Source organism: Parasteatoda tepidariorum, chromosome 11 (genome assembly GCF_982258835.1).
Source record: "Parasteatoda tepidariorum strain Cologne lab strain chromosome 11, Ptep-v5.0, whole genome shotgun sequence".
Taxonomy (NCBI): domain Eukaryota; kingdom Metazoa; phylum Arthropoda; class Arachnida; order Araneae; family Theridiidae; genus Parasteatoda; species Parasteatoda tepidariorum.
The window spans coordinates 20,630,657-20,649,931 of NC_141765.1; the positions used below are offsets into that span (position 1 = coordinate 20,630,657).

Below are 19,275 nucleotides of genomic sequence, written 5' to 3' on the forward strand. Positions count from 1 at the left end.
TTCTTCGAAATTCTAAATACTCACAAAAACATCACTCATAAAGCAACGTTTTTAAAAATAAAAAGTAACAGATTTGAATAAAAGACATCAATTCATTGTCTGTCAGTGGTAATAATCAATTAGAAGAGTATGTGATATTTTGTGATTATAAAACATATTTAGTTATTATGTGAATAATGTTCTAAAAGCAAGGTAGGCCTTGTTCGGCATTTAGATATTTGAAGTGGAATCTAAATTTGAATTCCTTTAAGAAAATATTTTAGATAACAGTGAAGATTAATTCAAGGGATTAATACCCAGTATTGATCCACATACTTCTCAACTGGGTAATAGTTAATAAAAAAATGTTAAAAATCGATCTTATAGTGAAAGATTTCTTAGTTATAAAAATATTTAAAATTATTGGAATATGTAAAGCATTTATTTTTTTAAATTTAGTTTTTGCGTATTCCAATAAATATGATAATTTAATAAAATAATAATTTTATTTAGAACTATTCTTTATTGATGCAGATTTAATTTAATTACTTTTTTTTCCTCGTCATTTGAAGATTTTTTTTAACCTTCCAGAAATTTTTTCACTTCTCTTTTTTTCATTTTATCAGATTTAGTAGCATAACACTTTCGCTCTGTTACGCCATTTCAGTTTAGCGGGTTTGGCGCAGTTCTAAGCGCTTCTAGCTTTTGCGTTCTTAAATTCTAAATTTTATCCATCCGAAAAATAATAAATTTAGATAAAATAAATATAAATTTAGATTAAAATCTGTGTAATTATTACATAACAACCTTAAATGTACTAAATAACAATAAAAATATAACTTTTTGGAGCAATATTTATGATCAATTAGACATTCAATTTCTGTCACTTAAACGCCGTCATTTCGGATCTACCATTTTGAAAATTGAAATTTTATTATTAAATTCTTAATCCCATACATTTCGAAAACCCATATATTTCGATAATCTTCAGAAAATATAATTGAAAAGTACTAAGTTTTCTCCGAGTTCTTAAACTATTACCTCCGTTGTCATTAAACATTAGTGTGACTGTATTGTGTTAGTTATATTTATTTGTTGAAGAATCAAACTGGTGTGTATTAATTAACACCTTTTAAGGCAGCATTCAAGGAAAAAGAATACGCGTTTGAAAAAAACGCGCTTTATTTCTTTAATGAAAATTACGATGAAATGATTCACTCCCCCTCCTTCCTCCTGAACTTAGGGCGTCAACTGTCTATTTTTCTCTTATTGTATTTTGCCTGATGACGGAGAATTTGTTGCTGCCGAAACACGTAGTTTTATTTATCTGTGTAAACGTCGCAAAAAGTCTACATAAATATTTATAAATATATTTGAGATTGAAAATGATGGTGTGTTTGATGCTTGTACTTTAAAAAAATAAAGTTTCATATTGTTGTCCTTAATCATAAACAATCACGTAAGAAAACTCATTAAATACTTTAAACATCATATTCATATTAACAAATTATCAAGACATTCAAATGCAAATGTAAAAGGCACCTTTTAGTTTTTCCAAAACAAAATAATCCTAAGCAAATAAAAGACCCCAAATGATTAGAAATGAAAAATGATTATTTTTCTTAAGTACACTCGAGTATTGTTTTCACACTATAAGTGGGAACGTTAAAGAAATAAAAGCCATCAAAAGAAACAACGACACGCATTGTCAGCATAAGAGCCACACCCTTTAAATGTATGCATCGTATTTATTACTTATATGCAAAACACCATGTTAAGCCACATTTTGATACACCCTTTCTGTGTGAAAAGTTGACTGTATTTATTCTCAATTACTCTTAGGAATCAGGAAAAATTATTCTTGTCTATCGATCTAGAACAATTAGACTTAAAGTTAATTCCAAATATGGAGTCGGTCATAAAGCTTGGTTTTCTCAATCGTGGAAAGCCATTGTGATTTCCGATCCATTAACACGTACATGACTAGAATCTGTTTCGAGGACGAATTCAAACTATACTTTAATAGCCTAAATATGACTTCGGAATCTCCTTCTTGGGGGGTAATTCTGGTAGGTGTATGTATGATAATAAAAAATAATAATAAAAGGGGAAAGTAAAGGAAAATCGATCGTCTACGTGACATGGAATAGGCGAAGCTAGCTAGACCATGAATAATACAGGGCCAGAAGTCTAACCGGGCAAGGTTTGGTTGAGCGAAACAAAAAATTCTCATTGGCCCAATTCCAAACCACAATGATTCATGTGCAGGAGGTTTATGGCAGGATATGATGGCATAGGTGATGTATAGCATTGGTTGGCATCAATCACAACGCCCATTAGGGGGGAAAAATCGACGCTCACGTTAGTACTATCTTGTGGACCTCTAATTGGCCGGCACATTTTTTATTATAGCATTTCACTTTTCAGAAACCTTTACGTGTTTTGGCAAAATGTTCCGATTCGGTCGATCATTTCGAGACTACGGATATACTTAATTCCCTACTCAAAATAACACGTGCACTTCATTTGTCTTTCTTTCCAAATAAATAAAACCCATTCCTAAAATTATAACTTATAGATGAATAAAAGAATGAATTACATTCCTCAATGGCTTTACCACATTTATATAAATCGCCTAAAGTAAATAATTAAAGAAGAAAAGATATAATGAAATACTTCTCTCCAAAATAATCATCGCTGTAAAAGCTTTCTCCATTTCCCCTTCATATAAACTTTGATTAAATAAATCCGTTTAATTTTTGCAATGAAATAAAAGTATAAAATTTGCAAACTGCAGAATTTTTTTTCTTCTGAAATGGTAATTCTATGTCGAAAGGTTTAAATGTAAATGAAATCACAAATTATTACAAAATTTTGTTCCAAAAATTTTGTAAACAACAATAAGACTTCTTTTTCTTCTGTCCTCATTTCTCACAACTTTCCCATACATTAAAAAATGTAATTAAAATTGTTTGATATTTAATTTGAAGTTATTCTTAAAATTGAAAGTTTATTTTACAAAATAAAAGCTTTCCTTAAAAATTGAAACTCTACATTATAAATTATTGTATTTCATTATTTCATTTTCCAGAAGCCTTTGTGTGTTTTTACAAAATGTTTCGATTCAGTCGATCATTTCGAGACGGTGGATGCTCTTACTTCCCGACTCAAAATAACAAGTTCACTTCATTTGTTTTTCCTCCCGGATAAAAAAAAACATTCCTAAAATTATATTCTGTAGATGAAAAAAAGAATGAATTACGTTCCTCAATGGCTTTACCACATTTATATAATTGGCCTAAAGTAAATAATTAAAGAAGAAAAGATAAAATGAAAACCTTCTTTCAAAATATCCATCGCTGCTAAAGCTTTCTTAATTTCCTCTTCAAATAATATTTGAATAAATATGTTTAATTTTTTATGATAAAAAAACACACAATCAATAATGAAGAGACATAATGAAAAGACATGATGAAATACTTCTTTAAAAATATCAATCGCTGTAATAGCTTTCTTTATTTCCTCTTCAATCAAATTATTCGAAAATATTTGATCAAATAAATCCGTTTATTGCTTGGGAATAAAAATATAAAAAATATTAAATTAAATAAAAATACTTAAAATAAAAGTACAAAATAATTAAAATGTAATAAAAATTAAATTAAATTAACTATAAAAAGTAAATAATTAAAGAAGAAAAGATATAAAGAAATACTCCTTTCAAAAGATCCATCGTTTCTAAAGCTTTCTTTATTTCCTCTTCAAACAAATCCGTTTATTTTTTTGCAATGAAATAATAATATAAATCAAATAAGAGAGTAAATAGTTAAAGAAGAAAAAAGGTATTCGAAGACTTCTTTCAAAATATTCATTGTTGTGAAAGCTTTCTTTATTTCCTCTTCAAATGACGTTTGATCAAATAAATAAATTTGTTTCTGGCAATGCAATGAAAATATGTAAAACAATAAAAATGTCAGTAATTAAGGACGAAAAGATATAATGAAATACTTCTTTCAAAATATTCATCGCTCTAAGAGCTTTCTTTATTTCCTCTTCAAATAACGTTTGATCAAATAAATCCGTTCATTTTTCGTGATGAAATAAAAATATTAAAGAAATAAATGTAAATAAATACAAAAAATACGATCAGAAACTATAACGCATCAATGTATAAATTAAGGAATTATATTTCTGTATGGGTAAACTAATTTATGATTGTTAAGTAAACAAATAATATATATATATATATATATATATATATATATATATATATATATATATATTGTGCTGATAATTGTATTAATTTTGATTTTAAATTTACTATGTTTTCTTAAAATTCAAACGTAAGGGAAAAGCCACCGCAGTATCTCGTAGGTTGTCTACTCTTCTGAGGAATTGATGAATAGCTTAATATTAAAACACAAATTTTATTTTATCAATTCGGCTTTAATATTATGATATTGTTAGTAAATTAAATTAAAATAAATAAACTTTAATGGTTGATAGTTTAAAATTTTCCATTTGCTTTTAATTTTGCTTCCTATTTATATTTTTTAAATTAATTTTTCATTTATTATTTATTTGTTTCGTGACATTTTAAATTGGAAAACTTGAGCAAGATTTATTTTTAATTTCCATCCTATTTATTGAAACATTTGACAGCTTGTGCATAATTGATGTAATGTTCATTGCACGTAGTCTTTTCATGTAAAGATAATTCGGATACCCAATGAAAGGGTTTTTAAAGTCTGTGTTAAATGTTTTAAGCATTTTTTAAACACTCTTTAAGAAATGACACGCATGCACTTGATATGGGAGATAATGGAATTTCATGTTTGATAATTTTTAGGGTGTTATGCAAGAAGATTTATAAATAAGGTGAAAAATATATCGGCAACAGCATCTTTCTCACAGTCATTGCACTGAAACAATTTCATGTCATTTTATAAAAAAAAAACTTTTTTATTTATCCATTTTTGAGAAAGAAGAAATTCCATGAGTAGTAAAAAGAATATTATGAGAAAAATATTAAGCTGAATAGAGTTGAAAGAGCTGCTTTCATGGATTCAAGATAATGAAAAGAATGTTCCATTAAAAGCTATAGCTTATTATTTACAATAAATTGTGGGAAATTAAGATCAGTTAAGTTTCAAGATCAGTTAAGTTTAAGATCATAAAATTCGAAACATTTTATTTTATCCGTCTAACCTGAACATTGGAATATTTTTCTCTCAGTCAATATTTTCTCTATTTTACACTACGTATTATCAGCACCAACATCACCCACTTGCCTAGTAGTTGTTTAGTGATATATATATATATATATATATATATATATATATATATATATATATATATATATATATATATGGGTCATTCTCACAAAAACAGTCATTTTCATGTCCCCAGTATATTTTATGTTTGTTTTACAGCTTACGAAAAAAAAAAAATTCAGGGAAAGTGTCCTTCGGAATGCAAGCTAACAAAAGAATAAAAATAAAATTATCAATTTTTATTTTTTATTTATTTTAGGTAATTAAAATATACCAATATGTCATTCCCTCACTTGTCCCCACTGCTGATTTAAAAAAAGAAAAAAATTGTTTCTGAAATAAAATTTTTTTTTTACAAATTCGTGCTTTTTATTTCAGAATACTGAAATATAGAATTCAGAAAATCAATTTTATATTTAATTTCTGATAAAAATATTAACACAGCACTATTTTAAATTTTGTCCCCAGTGTTTCGCGTCATTCCCTCACAACAATGTTCTTATCACTTGCAATCTTCTTAGAATAAAAATATTTTATTAAAAACTTCAGAAGTTAACAACTGGCATCATAGAACAAAATTGCAGTATGTTTCCATCTTCAACTTAAAGAAGCTTTGCTGTGGAATAAATTTGAATGAATCAAACCAGGTAAAATTTTTTACATTTGTCATTCCCTCATGTCATTTTTTAGAGTAAAATAAAATACAACTTCATCGAGAAAGTGGATAATTATATGTTGCTTTCTTGTATGAATATAATTGTATGTGATTGACTTCAGAAATTAATTAGGCCTATCTGTTATTTTTAAATTTTATTGAATTCGTCATTCCCTCACTAGTGTATAAAGTGAGGGAATGACGCTGAAGTGAGGGAATGATTCAAGATGAGTATATTATCAAATTTTTTTTTGTTCAATCGTGCCAGCCAATTTTATTTCCCAAACCTGCAAAAACTATGAAATATATAAGACTAAATTATAATAAATATTAGATATACTTAGTATGTTATCATTTTCAAACTTTAGGTAGATGTAACTTAGATAAAAACATGTATTAAAATAAAATATCATTCCCTCACTATTAGTGTCATTCCCTCACTTTTTAAATAGTGAAAATAATTAATTTACTTATTAATTAATTTGAAAAATAAATTAAAAAAATTAACAAATTAATTTATTAAATTAATTAATTTATTTATTAAATTAATTATTAATTATTATAAATTAATTAGTTATAAATTAATTATTTAAAAATTATTAATTTAAATATTAAGTATAATTTATAGAATATATACTTTCTTTATAATGCCATTACATATTTATATTAATATAAAAAGTTTCAGAGCTTTTTATTCACTTTACTTTTTTGGGATTTTATGAACTGAAAAATGACAATTTTCGTGAGAATGACCCATATATATATATATATATATATATATATATATATATATATATATATATATATATATATATATATATATATATATATATATATATATTGATAACTAAAAATAGTTTAGCATTGTTAAATTAATAGGAGCCGAATTTAAGATTTTTCTCAAAATGTGCAATTGCTGTTATTTAAACGATTTTTACGTAACGCGTAAATTATTAAGTAAAACTAAAACTAATTCCTTTTTTTTAAAGTAAACTGAAGATATGTAGATAGTGAGATACATACTAAGAAACTATACACTTTTGGACAAAATAACATATACGTCTAATACACATCCCCAACGGGTATGGGATAGTCTGGCTGGCAAGGCACTGGACAAGACGAATCCAGCCAGTCGAAAACTCCCCACGTAGTAAATGGTGACTGGCGCACGTTAAATCTTTCGGGTCACAAAGTCCTCAATGTTCCCATAACAAATTATAAAGAGGGTACTGAATTGGAGATTGATAATTCTTTGGTTCAGGTCAAAATTACGTTACGTGAATGAAAGAATAGATGAATGAATGGATTAGCCCTATAAACTGGAGTGACGTTTGGGTCAGACAGAAGTCAAACTCTTGGCCATAGATGGCGCTACTGGAAAACACGAGCAATCGCACCCTTTGCCTTAATGACTTACGGCAACAGACATTCCCTATAGAGAACAGGAAAATGCATATTTCATTTTGTGTTTAGCAATATGTTATATCACATGCCCACAAATCATATTACTCTCAATTACTAAAAGGATTTAGAGAAAAATTCTTGCGTTTATTTTGAAACAAAATTCATTTTTAGAAGGGAGTAAGTGGTATTGAAACTTAAAGTAATAAATAAGCTACATCAACGTTGCTAAAAGACAGTTTAAAGAAAACTCATATAGTACTTAAAGATATATACGGAAAAAATTAAACATTTGAAAATCATAAACTTTCGAATCCAAGAAGAAGTAATAAAGAATATTCCAAACAAATGTATATATTTGATTTTATATTTGATGTGTGAAACTTGCAAACTAGGTGAATTTTCATGCATAATAAATTTAGAAAACAAAATGTAAGCAAAACTATTAAAAACCCGTAAAAATACTTTAGAAAGTTTAGAAACATTAAAAAAAATTGTTGCAGAAATAATTAACAGTTCTCATTCTTTTATTCACGGAAGGATTCTCTAATAGAAGAATAATTATTTTAATAGTAAAAATCAAACGTAACTTATATGCTGGTAATATATACTCGCTCTTAATGAAACAATTACTGCTAATAAACATTTACAGACTTTGAACTTATCTAACCAGTAAATAAATTTATTCTCTCATAATATTATTAAACGCCCCGAACTATAAATCTATTTCTGGTTAAATGATTGTTACACACGAAACAATTTAAATGGGTGAAATAATATTTCACGAAATCCACTTTCAAGTTCTACATTTAGGAAATAATTAGATAAGAAACTCAATTTGGAAGCAAATTAGATTTCATAAAGTAAAATTAAATTAGTAAAGTGCTCAGAGACTTTAAGGTTAATTTTGCGAAAAATGTCCTTCAGTGGTGACAATCATACAGCTACGAATTAAGTTTATTACCTTAAATATCTCATTCTACATACACTGCAGCTTTGCACCAGTATCTATTTACCCTAAACGAATAAATTGCGTAAGAGTACACACTTCCTAGACACTCTGAGTGCTTTCCCAGTAAACGTCTTCTTGCCAGCATTACATTAGTTGTCAGTGTAATTGCAGCGCTAGCCCTAATAAGCTCTAAACAAAGAAATTAAGTTTCTGGTCCAGAGAAGCGTTGCCCACTTGATCTGGCAAGATAATGTCATCTAGGTGTAGGTCGTAAATTAATTCCTTCCGTGTAAGAAATGCCTGTAGGCGTGAATTGATGAAGAAAGAAAAAGAGAAAAGCGGAAAATCTTGGATTATGCCACAAAGCATTCATTTGTCATTAAATGCAGGCATTTTATTTATGGCTTTCTTGACTTGATGCGAGAAAGTTGTTATTAATACTAAGTTATTATTGTGTTTAAAAAGCGGTAAATCATTTTAAGTTCAGAGTTTTGGATACTGGTTTGATAATATATACATTAGAAACTAAAAGTACACACACACATATATATATACACTCATGGACAAAAAAATTAGCGCACCAAGAAGGAGTCGTCAAAATGAAATGAAATTGTACATACGTAATGACTACTTTGATGTAAGTAAATGATTAAAAAATCAAAGATTATTGTTTTTCTTTGATTTTCTAATAATTTACTTATATCAAAGTAGTTATTACGCATGTAAAATTTCATTTTGACGACTCCTTCTTGGTGCGCTAAATTTTTTGTCCATGAGTGTATATATATATATATATATATATATATATATATATATATATATATATATATATATATATATATATAGATAGATAGATAGATAGATAGATAGATAGATAGATATATATATATATATGTGTGTGTGTGTGTGAAACAGTATAAAGCCATAAAACCGTTTATTTCCCCGAAAAATAATCTTTTTTTGTTTTAACAAACGATTTATTTTATAAAATAATCCATGTCAGCATTGTGGTATGTGCGAGTTACAAACAACATTCTTATAGCCAGTTGACGAGGAGATAGGAATTTGAGTCACCTCATTGGAGGGCGAGCACTCTCTTCCCTGAGCTACCACAGCTCTTATGTTTCAGTATTTTATTTTATTTTATAACTGATGTTGAACAACTAACTGAATTCTGACTTTATGACTATCATTGTTCAACTCTGTAGCTTTATATATGAACCCTACCCAAAAGATAAGGGCCCTCCTTTATTAAGCGTTGGGAAAAAGTAGTCTTTGTTGAGGTTTTTTCTTTATTATTTTTTTTATGGAACTAATCCGCATTTCTCGTTTACATACTGCTAATATATATTTTTTGTACAAATACAATTAACACTCGTTTTCTTATCGCAAATCCAAGCAAAAGCAAGAGTATCGTTTTGTAGCAACGATGAAGACTGATTAGAAGACTGATTAGACTGATGAAGAAGATATTAAAAGGCTTCTACTGTGGGGACATATGATAAAAAATTTTCAGCTAAAGTGAACACCCAGATTAACCATCCTTGCATATTTCACGAGACATTGACTAGGTATGATTTGCTATGATATAAAGTAGAATGGCTGTTGTGATGCCCTCTAGTGAGTGGCATGGAGGGCATTACATTTTGTTATCCGTGAATCGCAAGCAGAAAAGAGGGGTACAGCGTTGCAGCAAGGTAGGGTTGTATTACTAAGCGATCATCACTGTTGATACTTTAAAAACTTTACTTTGAACCAAAACAGCGAATGCATCATACATATCATTAGATTTTTTTTCTCAGATATAATCAATAAATATATTTAGTGAATCAAACTTTGCAGTTAGCGGTAATATTCTCAGAATACACTGTTTTAATATTTACCTTTTAATCGAATGGAAATAATAAATAGTATTCACAAATTAATTACTTTTCATAAAATTACATTTTACAAATTTAATTAATTATATCTTTCTTAACTACATCACATAAAATTTAAAATTGCAGAACAAGATTACTTTAAACATTTAAATGGTCTAACAATTTTTACATAATTTTCTCTTCATTACTAGTCTTTTCGATCAGCACAAAATAATGTCAAAAAATAAGTTATTGCGAGCAAGTTCGTCAGTGTTTAATAAAGTTTTGTCCTTTTAAGCTATCTTCTCCGATTAAATTTTGTTTCTCTTTTCTTCTTTTTAGAGTAAAAATACGAAACAAGAGTGTAATTTTCTAAAGTAAATTACTTCGGATGGTATCTCAACATCGTTTCAACCTATAAACAAAGAAGTTGGGTCGATATACACACCATATGTTACTTCTAGAATTATTGATTTTGTTTTATGTCATTCATGTTGATGAAATATGTTATTACTATTTGTTAGATTATCGTAAACTACGATTTATTCTATTATTTTCATTTGTTATTGATTGTTTCATCCCACGTTTTTGATCTTTAATAAATTGTGTACTATTAAATGTAAATATACTTCCAGCCTTTCATGAAATTTTAATTTTCGTATTAAATTTTTTGTCGTTATTCACTTTGGCTTATTGTAATTTCTCACGAACCAATAAAATAAAAACGTGATAAATGTATTTTGTCTTAACGTTACACAAAAGCTTAGAATTTAGAGTGGTTGTTAATCTTTTTAACTGCATTTTTCATTTAATATTTCTCAAAATGCAATCATATATATATATAATTATGTATTTGCGTTTCCAATAAACCTTTTGTACTGTACACGCAACGTAAAGTGAGTGAGGTTATTTTGGAGCGTTTTTTTTTTTGTTGAGGTTCTTTTGGGCATCTCATTGAAAATTAAATGTAGAACTTTGAATATTTTACAATATGCATCTGCACATATAAAACTTTATTTTAAATGGTAAGAAAAATTTTTTTTTTCTGCTTCTAAAACTTTTTACATTGGGTTGTGTAACTTTGCACGGATGAAGAAAAATAGTTTCAAAATTACAAGAATATGGTAATATTTACAGCTTTTCTGGTTCTATGAGAACACCAGAAAGCTTGGTAACTTTTTCCAATTCACTTTGGAAATTTATTTGTTAATATTAACAATAAAACATTGTTTTACAGTATGTGATGAAATTTGGTTAGTGTATCATGATTCCTGAAAGCATGGCATTAAAAATCATTTATTCGGTTAAATTTACTTTTCAATTTTAATTTTTTACTAAATGTGTGGTAATAAGAGCTATAATTTCGAAAACCAGAATTTCTGGTAAAATATTATCAACAGAAGCATTATCAAATTAATGATTTAAATATCGTATATATTTATTTTTTAACCAGAATTAAGTTGTTGTTTTTTTTAATCAGAAATGTAATTATACCATACAGTACGGTAATTTCACTACAATGTCTTTCTCCGTGTGAGTTACTACCTAGTTTATTACCTTGAATTACATTGGAATTAAGAATTATATTAGAATTATGAATTATATTAGAATTACGACTTATATTATTGCATTATTGTTAATTATTACAGCGATTTTACTTAAAATTAAGCTTCATATTCAACATTGAGCAAATTAATTGAAATTCTGGTTGCTTAACGGCATTAGGGGAAAACAGTTAATAAACGGTTTTTCTCACAGTTAACAGTTTGAATACCATTTTATTTGCGGCTATTTGGCTGTTTTGTTTGAATATGGTAAAATAACAATTAAATAAATTGTTATTTAACCATTTTTCCGAGAATTTTCCAACAATACATTATGCATTAGTTCTTGTATCAGCATTAGATCGAGCTCTTTTATTTTAATCTTATTTATAATTTTAACCTTTTCTACTGGTATTTAGACGTCAATACAAACATTACTCATCATCAATTGCCCTCATATACATTATGACTGCCCTCTTTATTGATCGACCCATAACCAAAAATTGACACAAAGTCACCACCCAAAGTTCAGTACTGTTGGTAAACAGGATATATGAAATACAAAAGACAAAAATATTATAATCTATAAATAGAATACTTTCATCATATTATGGAAACTAGTTGTTAACTTAGTTTATCTATAATTATATTGTTAATATGCAGATTCAAGAGGGGTAATTATGACCACTGGGTATTTTTGACCAGCAAGTTTAAAGAACAAGGTTTTAAATAATGTTATGTGAGCTAATAAACTTATTTTTATGTACTGAAATAAATATTAAAATTAATTCATAATTTGGAAATGGTTCAGATATTTTACGTATCGTTAGATTTTTGCATTAATAACTAGGACTTTATTCAGCGTGTCTCTGAAGCATCATATTATGTATGTATCTTTAGAACTTCGATAGTCGTAGTGATAAAGTGCTCATTGTGCAGTAAATTGCTAAGTATTATTCGATGAGACAGTTTACCTTGCAACCGAGCATCTAAGTCAAGTGTTGAGCGAAATATGGCACAAGTTTTGGCCGCATAGTTGTAGAGAAGTATTGGCTAAGCAGGAAAAGACACGCATGCCATGATCTATTGTTTCTTCGTGATGTCCACCATTGTTATATACGCTTTGGGATAATTTTGTACCCTCTACGTCCAAATTATATTACACAACTAACTATTCCATTCCTTCTTATCAGCGACAAAACTTCTATTCAACCTATTCCCGGCTTTCAGTTTAACTAGATATGAAATCTCATCCAATAATTGACTTAATAATCATCTAATCAGTAATTCATTTCATGATTGGCTAAGTCCAAGTTCCAAACTATTTTACAAGATTTTGGTAAAATACAGCATATATTCTATGATATAAAATGTGCAAATAAGTTGAACCGTTCAATTAGTTTATTCTTAGATTTCTTTTTCATTATTGGATATGACTTGGTTTTTTAAAAAGAATTATGCATAATCTAATGGAATTCTAATTTATTTTTACTTTGAAATTATTTCTAAGAGACACTTAACGTAATTGTGTACAATGCGCAAAATAAAAATTGACTATAAATATGACTTTTTTAAAATTTTATTTCTCAGGAACTATTCGAATAATGTCACTCACATTTTGTATTTTGTCAAGTAAAATTGTATTCTTTAAGATGATGTAAAAGTTGTATACTTTGCAACTAAAAATTGTTTCGATTCCTATAAAAGGAAATAGGAAAATATGATAAAATTTACTAAAAGTTATTTTTTGCTCGGAATTCCGTACCTTTGGATAAAAGAATTTTAAGCTCCCCGAAAAAAAAATTAGTCATCCTAGTGCGCAAGCACAGATGAATCGTTAAGTTTCGTTAGATGACGCAACGGTCAAGTGACGTGCTCAACTGTGTGCACACTGTTTCAACGTGATCAAAGGCAAGTGGCTATCAGTGAGATATTTTTATTTGAAGCGGAAATTGTGTGTAAATATGGATAAGTGAAAGGATGCGATAGAGAGGTAAAAAGGGGCAATTGTGTTTGACCGCGCCCATGGTCATACGGTGAATGAAGTTGTTGGATTTGTTGGTGCTTCAATGCGAACTGTTCACCGTGCCTACAAGCAGTGGTGTAATACACGTGGTCATGGAGGACGAAGTCAGAATTGTCGTGGGAAAAAGATCTTGGATTAAAGGGACCGGAGACGTGTTTCACGACTTGTCAATCGAAATCTCGTCCAAACCCGACAGGAATTGTTCCAGTTAGTAAATGAAGGTTCATCCCAACATGTTAGTGAGATAACATTGCGACGGGATCTGCATTAAATAAGCATTTGGAGCCGAACATCTCGTAAGAGGCCATTGCTCACACAGGCGCATGAAGATGAGGTACTTCAGTTTGCTAGAAGTCACAGAACGTGGACAGTTGCTGACTGATGGAATGTAATATGGTCTGACAAATCACACTTTTGCCTTTATTCAAAAGAAGTACGTCGTCGAGTGCAACGAAGAGCAGATGAAGCATTTCCTCCTGACTGTGTGCAGTCAGACTGTGTCAGGTTCAAACCGAATGTGGGTCTGTCATGTTTTGGGGGCGTTTTTCGTATCATTGATTCGACCCCCTCACTGAGTTGGCCACTAACATGAACCAACATGTTTATTTGAGCATTCTGGATGATTAGACATTGCCTTTCAGTCAACATCTTAATGAAGAGTGTGTTGTCGATACCCCTATCTTTCAAGATGACAGCAGCAAAGTTCGTCGGGCCGGAGGAATATGTGACTGGTTTTATGAACTTTCAGACACTCAATTACATCTCGATTGGCCTACAAAATCACCTCACTTGAGACCCACTGAAAATTAGTGGGACATGTTGGAACAACGAGTAAAACGCCGAAATCAGCATCTTCGCAATTTGGTGGATTTGCGTGATTAAATCTTCATCGAGTGGCTTATACTGGATTCGATGTGCCTTTAAAACCTTGTGGACTCACTTCCTAACCAAATCCAGAGGCGGTGTTACACGCTATTAAATGATATTTTTCAAGATTTGTCTAAGGGTGACTAATTTTTTGTCCGGTGTGCTTATAATTGAGTGCAATTTTTTTAATTCGATGTAAAAGTTCTTAAGATATGACTAAATACGCAAAAAGAGATTGAAAAATAAAGTACTTCTTTATGTAATTATACTATTCTCTTGCGATCTATAATCAATCTAAAAGACGTGAATAACAATCTGCCTATTTAAAAAGTTTATTATATTTAATAGTATGATGATAATATATTCAATAATTATATGATTTATCTGTAATAAAGTATAATTAAACGTAATAATACATAATAGACGAGTGAAATTGCAGGAAATAAAGTTTGCTGTCATTACGTGAAAATAAAAAAAACTATTTGATGATAATAGACATTAAATTGCCCCTGAAATACAAATAAAATTTCATTTGAATCTTGACAAGAAAATTTTATTTCTGTAAAATTTTGATTTTAAGTCTGTACCATAATTGAGAGTTAGAATAAAAATTGAAACCTCGAGAAACAAATTTAAGTTTTAAGTTAAGATAATTCATTTAAATTAGATGGTAACTTTCTTTTATCTTTAAACCAATGCTTATATATTCTATGTATTCAACATTACATAAATTAAAAAGTCAACTCAAAATTTCCAGACAGATTATGTTTGGTTTATTTTTAAACTACCAAAAATTTCAATGTCTAGGATGAAATATTAATTTGCAGTGGAGCATGCTTTTTAAATATATTACGCATTGCATAGTTTAATAAGTTTGCAAAATGTAACGGAACAAATCTTCAAATTCAAATAACTTTACGCAACATATTTATTAATCCAAGAATTCGTTCTCTTCCAGCCTTGGTTGTTACGAAAGCTTTTCGGATCGTAATGCTTGATGTTCCTTCACCGACCATATTAGGAGAGTCTGTTGAACTAACATGCAGTTATGAATTAGATGATGAGCAGCTCTATTCCGTAAAATGGTATAAGAATGATGTGGAATTTTATCGCTATGTTCCCAATGACTGGCCACCTGGACAATTTTTGCCTCTACCTGGAATTAGAGTGGATGTAAGTATCAACTCATCCATAACTATTTATTAATCTATCTTTTGTCCTATAGATTTATGTAGCTCTTCAAGATTTAAAGCGTATGATATTAAAATGGGTGGACCAAAAAGTAAGATTATACGTAGAGAATTTCTGCCGAAATAGTTTACATCAAATTTATTTAAAAAAAAATTTTTTTTTTTCTAATTTTTGAGCAATACTTTTGTGCATTGAAATCTTTCTTAAAATTAAATTCCGCAGAAAGGTACTAGAGTTTTGAGGAATTTTATCGCAAAGTTCCTTATGACTGGATAATATATACCTCAAGCGTAGGAAAATGTAATGACATGCCGCATTCTGAGATAGTCCCTTAGACCATTTTTAATCGGAATGAGTTTGGTAGATTTGCATCTAGGTTTTAAAAAATATACGGTAAAAAATACACTGCAAAAATATGCAATAAAATGCCAAAATATACATTTTTAAAACATTTATTTGGTATATTTCGGTGCATTAATATGTTTACAATTTACCAGAAATTCTTGTTTTCAAAATTATAGTTCTTAATATCACGCATTTAGTTATAAATACCAAACTAAAAAGTAAATTTTAACCGAATAAATGGTTTTAATGCTATGCTCTAAGGTGTCCTGATAAAATTATCAAGTTTTATCACACATTACAAAAGCATATTTTATTGTTTATTTCACCAAAATCATTACCAATGCACTTCGTTAAAAGTCATAAACACCGTAAAGTCAGAAACACCGTAAATTTCACCATATTTTGGTAGTTTTGATCATAATTTATTTTCCCAATGTGGAAGTTGAGTGAACATTAATATAAAGTCACTCTCTCTCCCACATAACTATTTAGGCATCTTCTTTTGATTAATGCAGTACTTGCAGGTTGTGAAAACTGTCTATATAAAAATTTGCAAAGAGAATTTTTTAACAAAAATATTTATATACAATGTATAACGAATATTTTCTTTGAGTTAACAATACAACAACTTTGAGTTCAAAAGTCTGAACAACACTTTTGTAAATTAAGAAAATTATTTCCTAAATGTTGTAAGAAGCTATAAGAATGTTGTGGAATGAAATGTAGAATGTTATAAAGGTAGAATGTCATGAATGTATTTCCAATGAGTGGACGATACTTACCTCTACTCTGGCAAAAGATTCGATATGATTATAAATTTGTCAACTCACCCATATAGATGATCATTAGATAAATAGAGCACTTAAAGACAGAAAGTACATACAATAAAACTGGGATGGAAAATTTGTAAAAATGGAAAATTTTTGCCGAAATTATTCATGTAAAATGTATGAAAGATAGCTGTTTTAAAAATTATAATTTAATTTTAAGCTCTAAAATCTTGCCTAATCATTATTTTTAAGTTTTCATTTGAAACATATTGTATTATTGATATCATGCTGAACTTTAACACTTATAGTTTCAAAGTCTTAAAAATTTCAGTTTAATTTATTTTTTACGATAAAAAAGTTTTAAATCTTTTAATTCCTATATTAATCCATCCAGATGAACTCATATACTTTCATTAAATATTCGTTTTTAAAATTGTATTCTTCATTTGCCTTCTGTGATTTTAATGCTAATTAAAATTTTACGTTTTTAATAATTTACTCTTTACTTTACAAATGGATTATAATAACCATTTAAAGTTTAAATTTAAGAGCTAACTTATGATCTATCAAATGTAATGAATCTAGTATATATCTAGAAAAATAATCTTGAGCAAGATAGAAATAATCTTACGAGAACTGTACGTTGTTTTAAAAATATTTCTTGCTAAGCGAATTAATAGAATAAAGTTATTACATTTTCCTAAACAGAAAAAAAAGTACATCATCAAAAACTGAAATAATATAAATAATACCACTTCATACTAAAATTATCGAATAGCGTAGTGAAGACTGTTATTTATAAATCATTTCGCGGCATTAACAAAAATATTTTCATAATGAATGTTGATCAAATGACCAAAAATGTTTCACGAATGTTGAACATATCTATTTTTCAGTAACACAATAAATGAAATTCTGATATAGCAGATACTTTCTATTAAATTATTAAACTTTACGGAATAAGCAAATTTAAATTGAGCTGTTAAGTTTAAATTCAATTGAATCGTGATATTTTATTCAATTAATTAGTAAATTAACCTTATGAAACTTGATATATTCCAATTTTGAAATAATTGCAACACTTAATTTTTCCTGAAACTTATTTGCATCTTAAAATAATTTAAATAAATTTTTATAAAGAGATAATTTCTTTTGTCTATTTCCCTATGGTTACGGAAATGTGAATCATAGAGATTTTGGAGAAAAAGAATTCACAATAGTTAAAAATGTTTTACCAGACGATATAAAATTTTCATGAAAATTCCTTTTTAAGATATTTTAAAACACATAATTAATACACAGTAAATATAAATTGCATAGTTGAGAAATAGTGAAATGACCGTTGCAAACTGACCTGTAAGTGGTTTGGTATTTGCAAAATAGAAATAAATATAAATCTCTTTCAATGGTGTGGTCACCATTTTTAGCTTTCTATCAACCAAAATTGCATTTTTTAAGTAAATAATATAAATGGAACACAAAGTTTCTATAAAAATAGCATCAAAATGTGTTATTAAAAATAAGCTAACTAAATGATTTTTACCTTATATATTTACTAATTTTTTAAAATGAAAAAAAAAATCAAAAGGATAGTAAATAAAGGCTTTATTTTTCTGTAACAAACTGTTTTGTAACAAAAGTCAATCAGTTGCGAAGCTTATGGAAGCCAATTTAGTAATTTTTAAGGAGATTAAGTGAAAGAAAAATAACATCAAGTACTCGACAAAAAAAAATTTCCCATATTTTGGATTTTAAATTCTAGCATAAACAGCCTATTACAGTTTAGGTGAGTTCCCTAACATGGAGCTAGTGGAGGATGCTCAAACTGCTTCTACTATTAAAATGTAAACTATCTTGTGACAGCAGACTTTTCGAACAATCTAGCTCATAGTTTTACATAGTTTCCACTATTATTATGAAATTCTTTATTTAATAATAATTCTTTTATTAATATTTCAAGTACTTTTGTGAGATGAACGATTTATTACAGAACAGATTAAAATCTTAACCGAAAATAATATTCCATGGCTCATTTCAAAAACTATAACTGGCATTCATTCTGAATAGCATAGCATTCATTCTGAATCTGATTTAACCGGTCTGTTAACATTACACCAATTAGACTTTCCAATGAGCAATCCTGATTTTCAGATTTAACAGCAATTTTTCAATGCATATTTTATATTAATTTCTAATCCAATGAAAACATGACAAAAAAAAAAAAAAAAAAAAAAAAAAACAATTTGCAAAAAAAAACTACAAATGAAAAAGAATTTAAATAGTTTTAAAAATAACTTATGAAACAATATTTTCTACTCTAATAATTTTACTATCAAAAAATTTTATTTAACACTAAATCATTAGATTTTAACAAAGTTAAAATATCTGTTCTATCTCATTTAGGGTTAGAACT

General features: G+C 28.1%; 1 protein-coding gene across 4 annotated transcripts in view; it reads left to right on the forward strand.

Annotated features, from left to right (window-relative positions):
- The window catches only part of LOC107442210 (cell adhesion molecule 2), a 284,713-nt gene that overhangs the window by 203,152 nt on the left and 62,286 nt on the right, over positions 1-19,275 (forward strand). For all 4 annotated transcript variants that reach the window (XM_016055710.4, XM_016055726.4, XM_016055718.4 and 1 more), the window contains one exon: positions 15,515-15,729. In XM_016055710.4, coding sequence (XP_015911196.1) covers positions 15,515-15,729 — 215 coding nt within the window. The remainder of the gene's footprint in view (positions 1-15,514; positions 15,730-19,275) is intronic.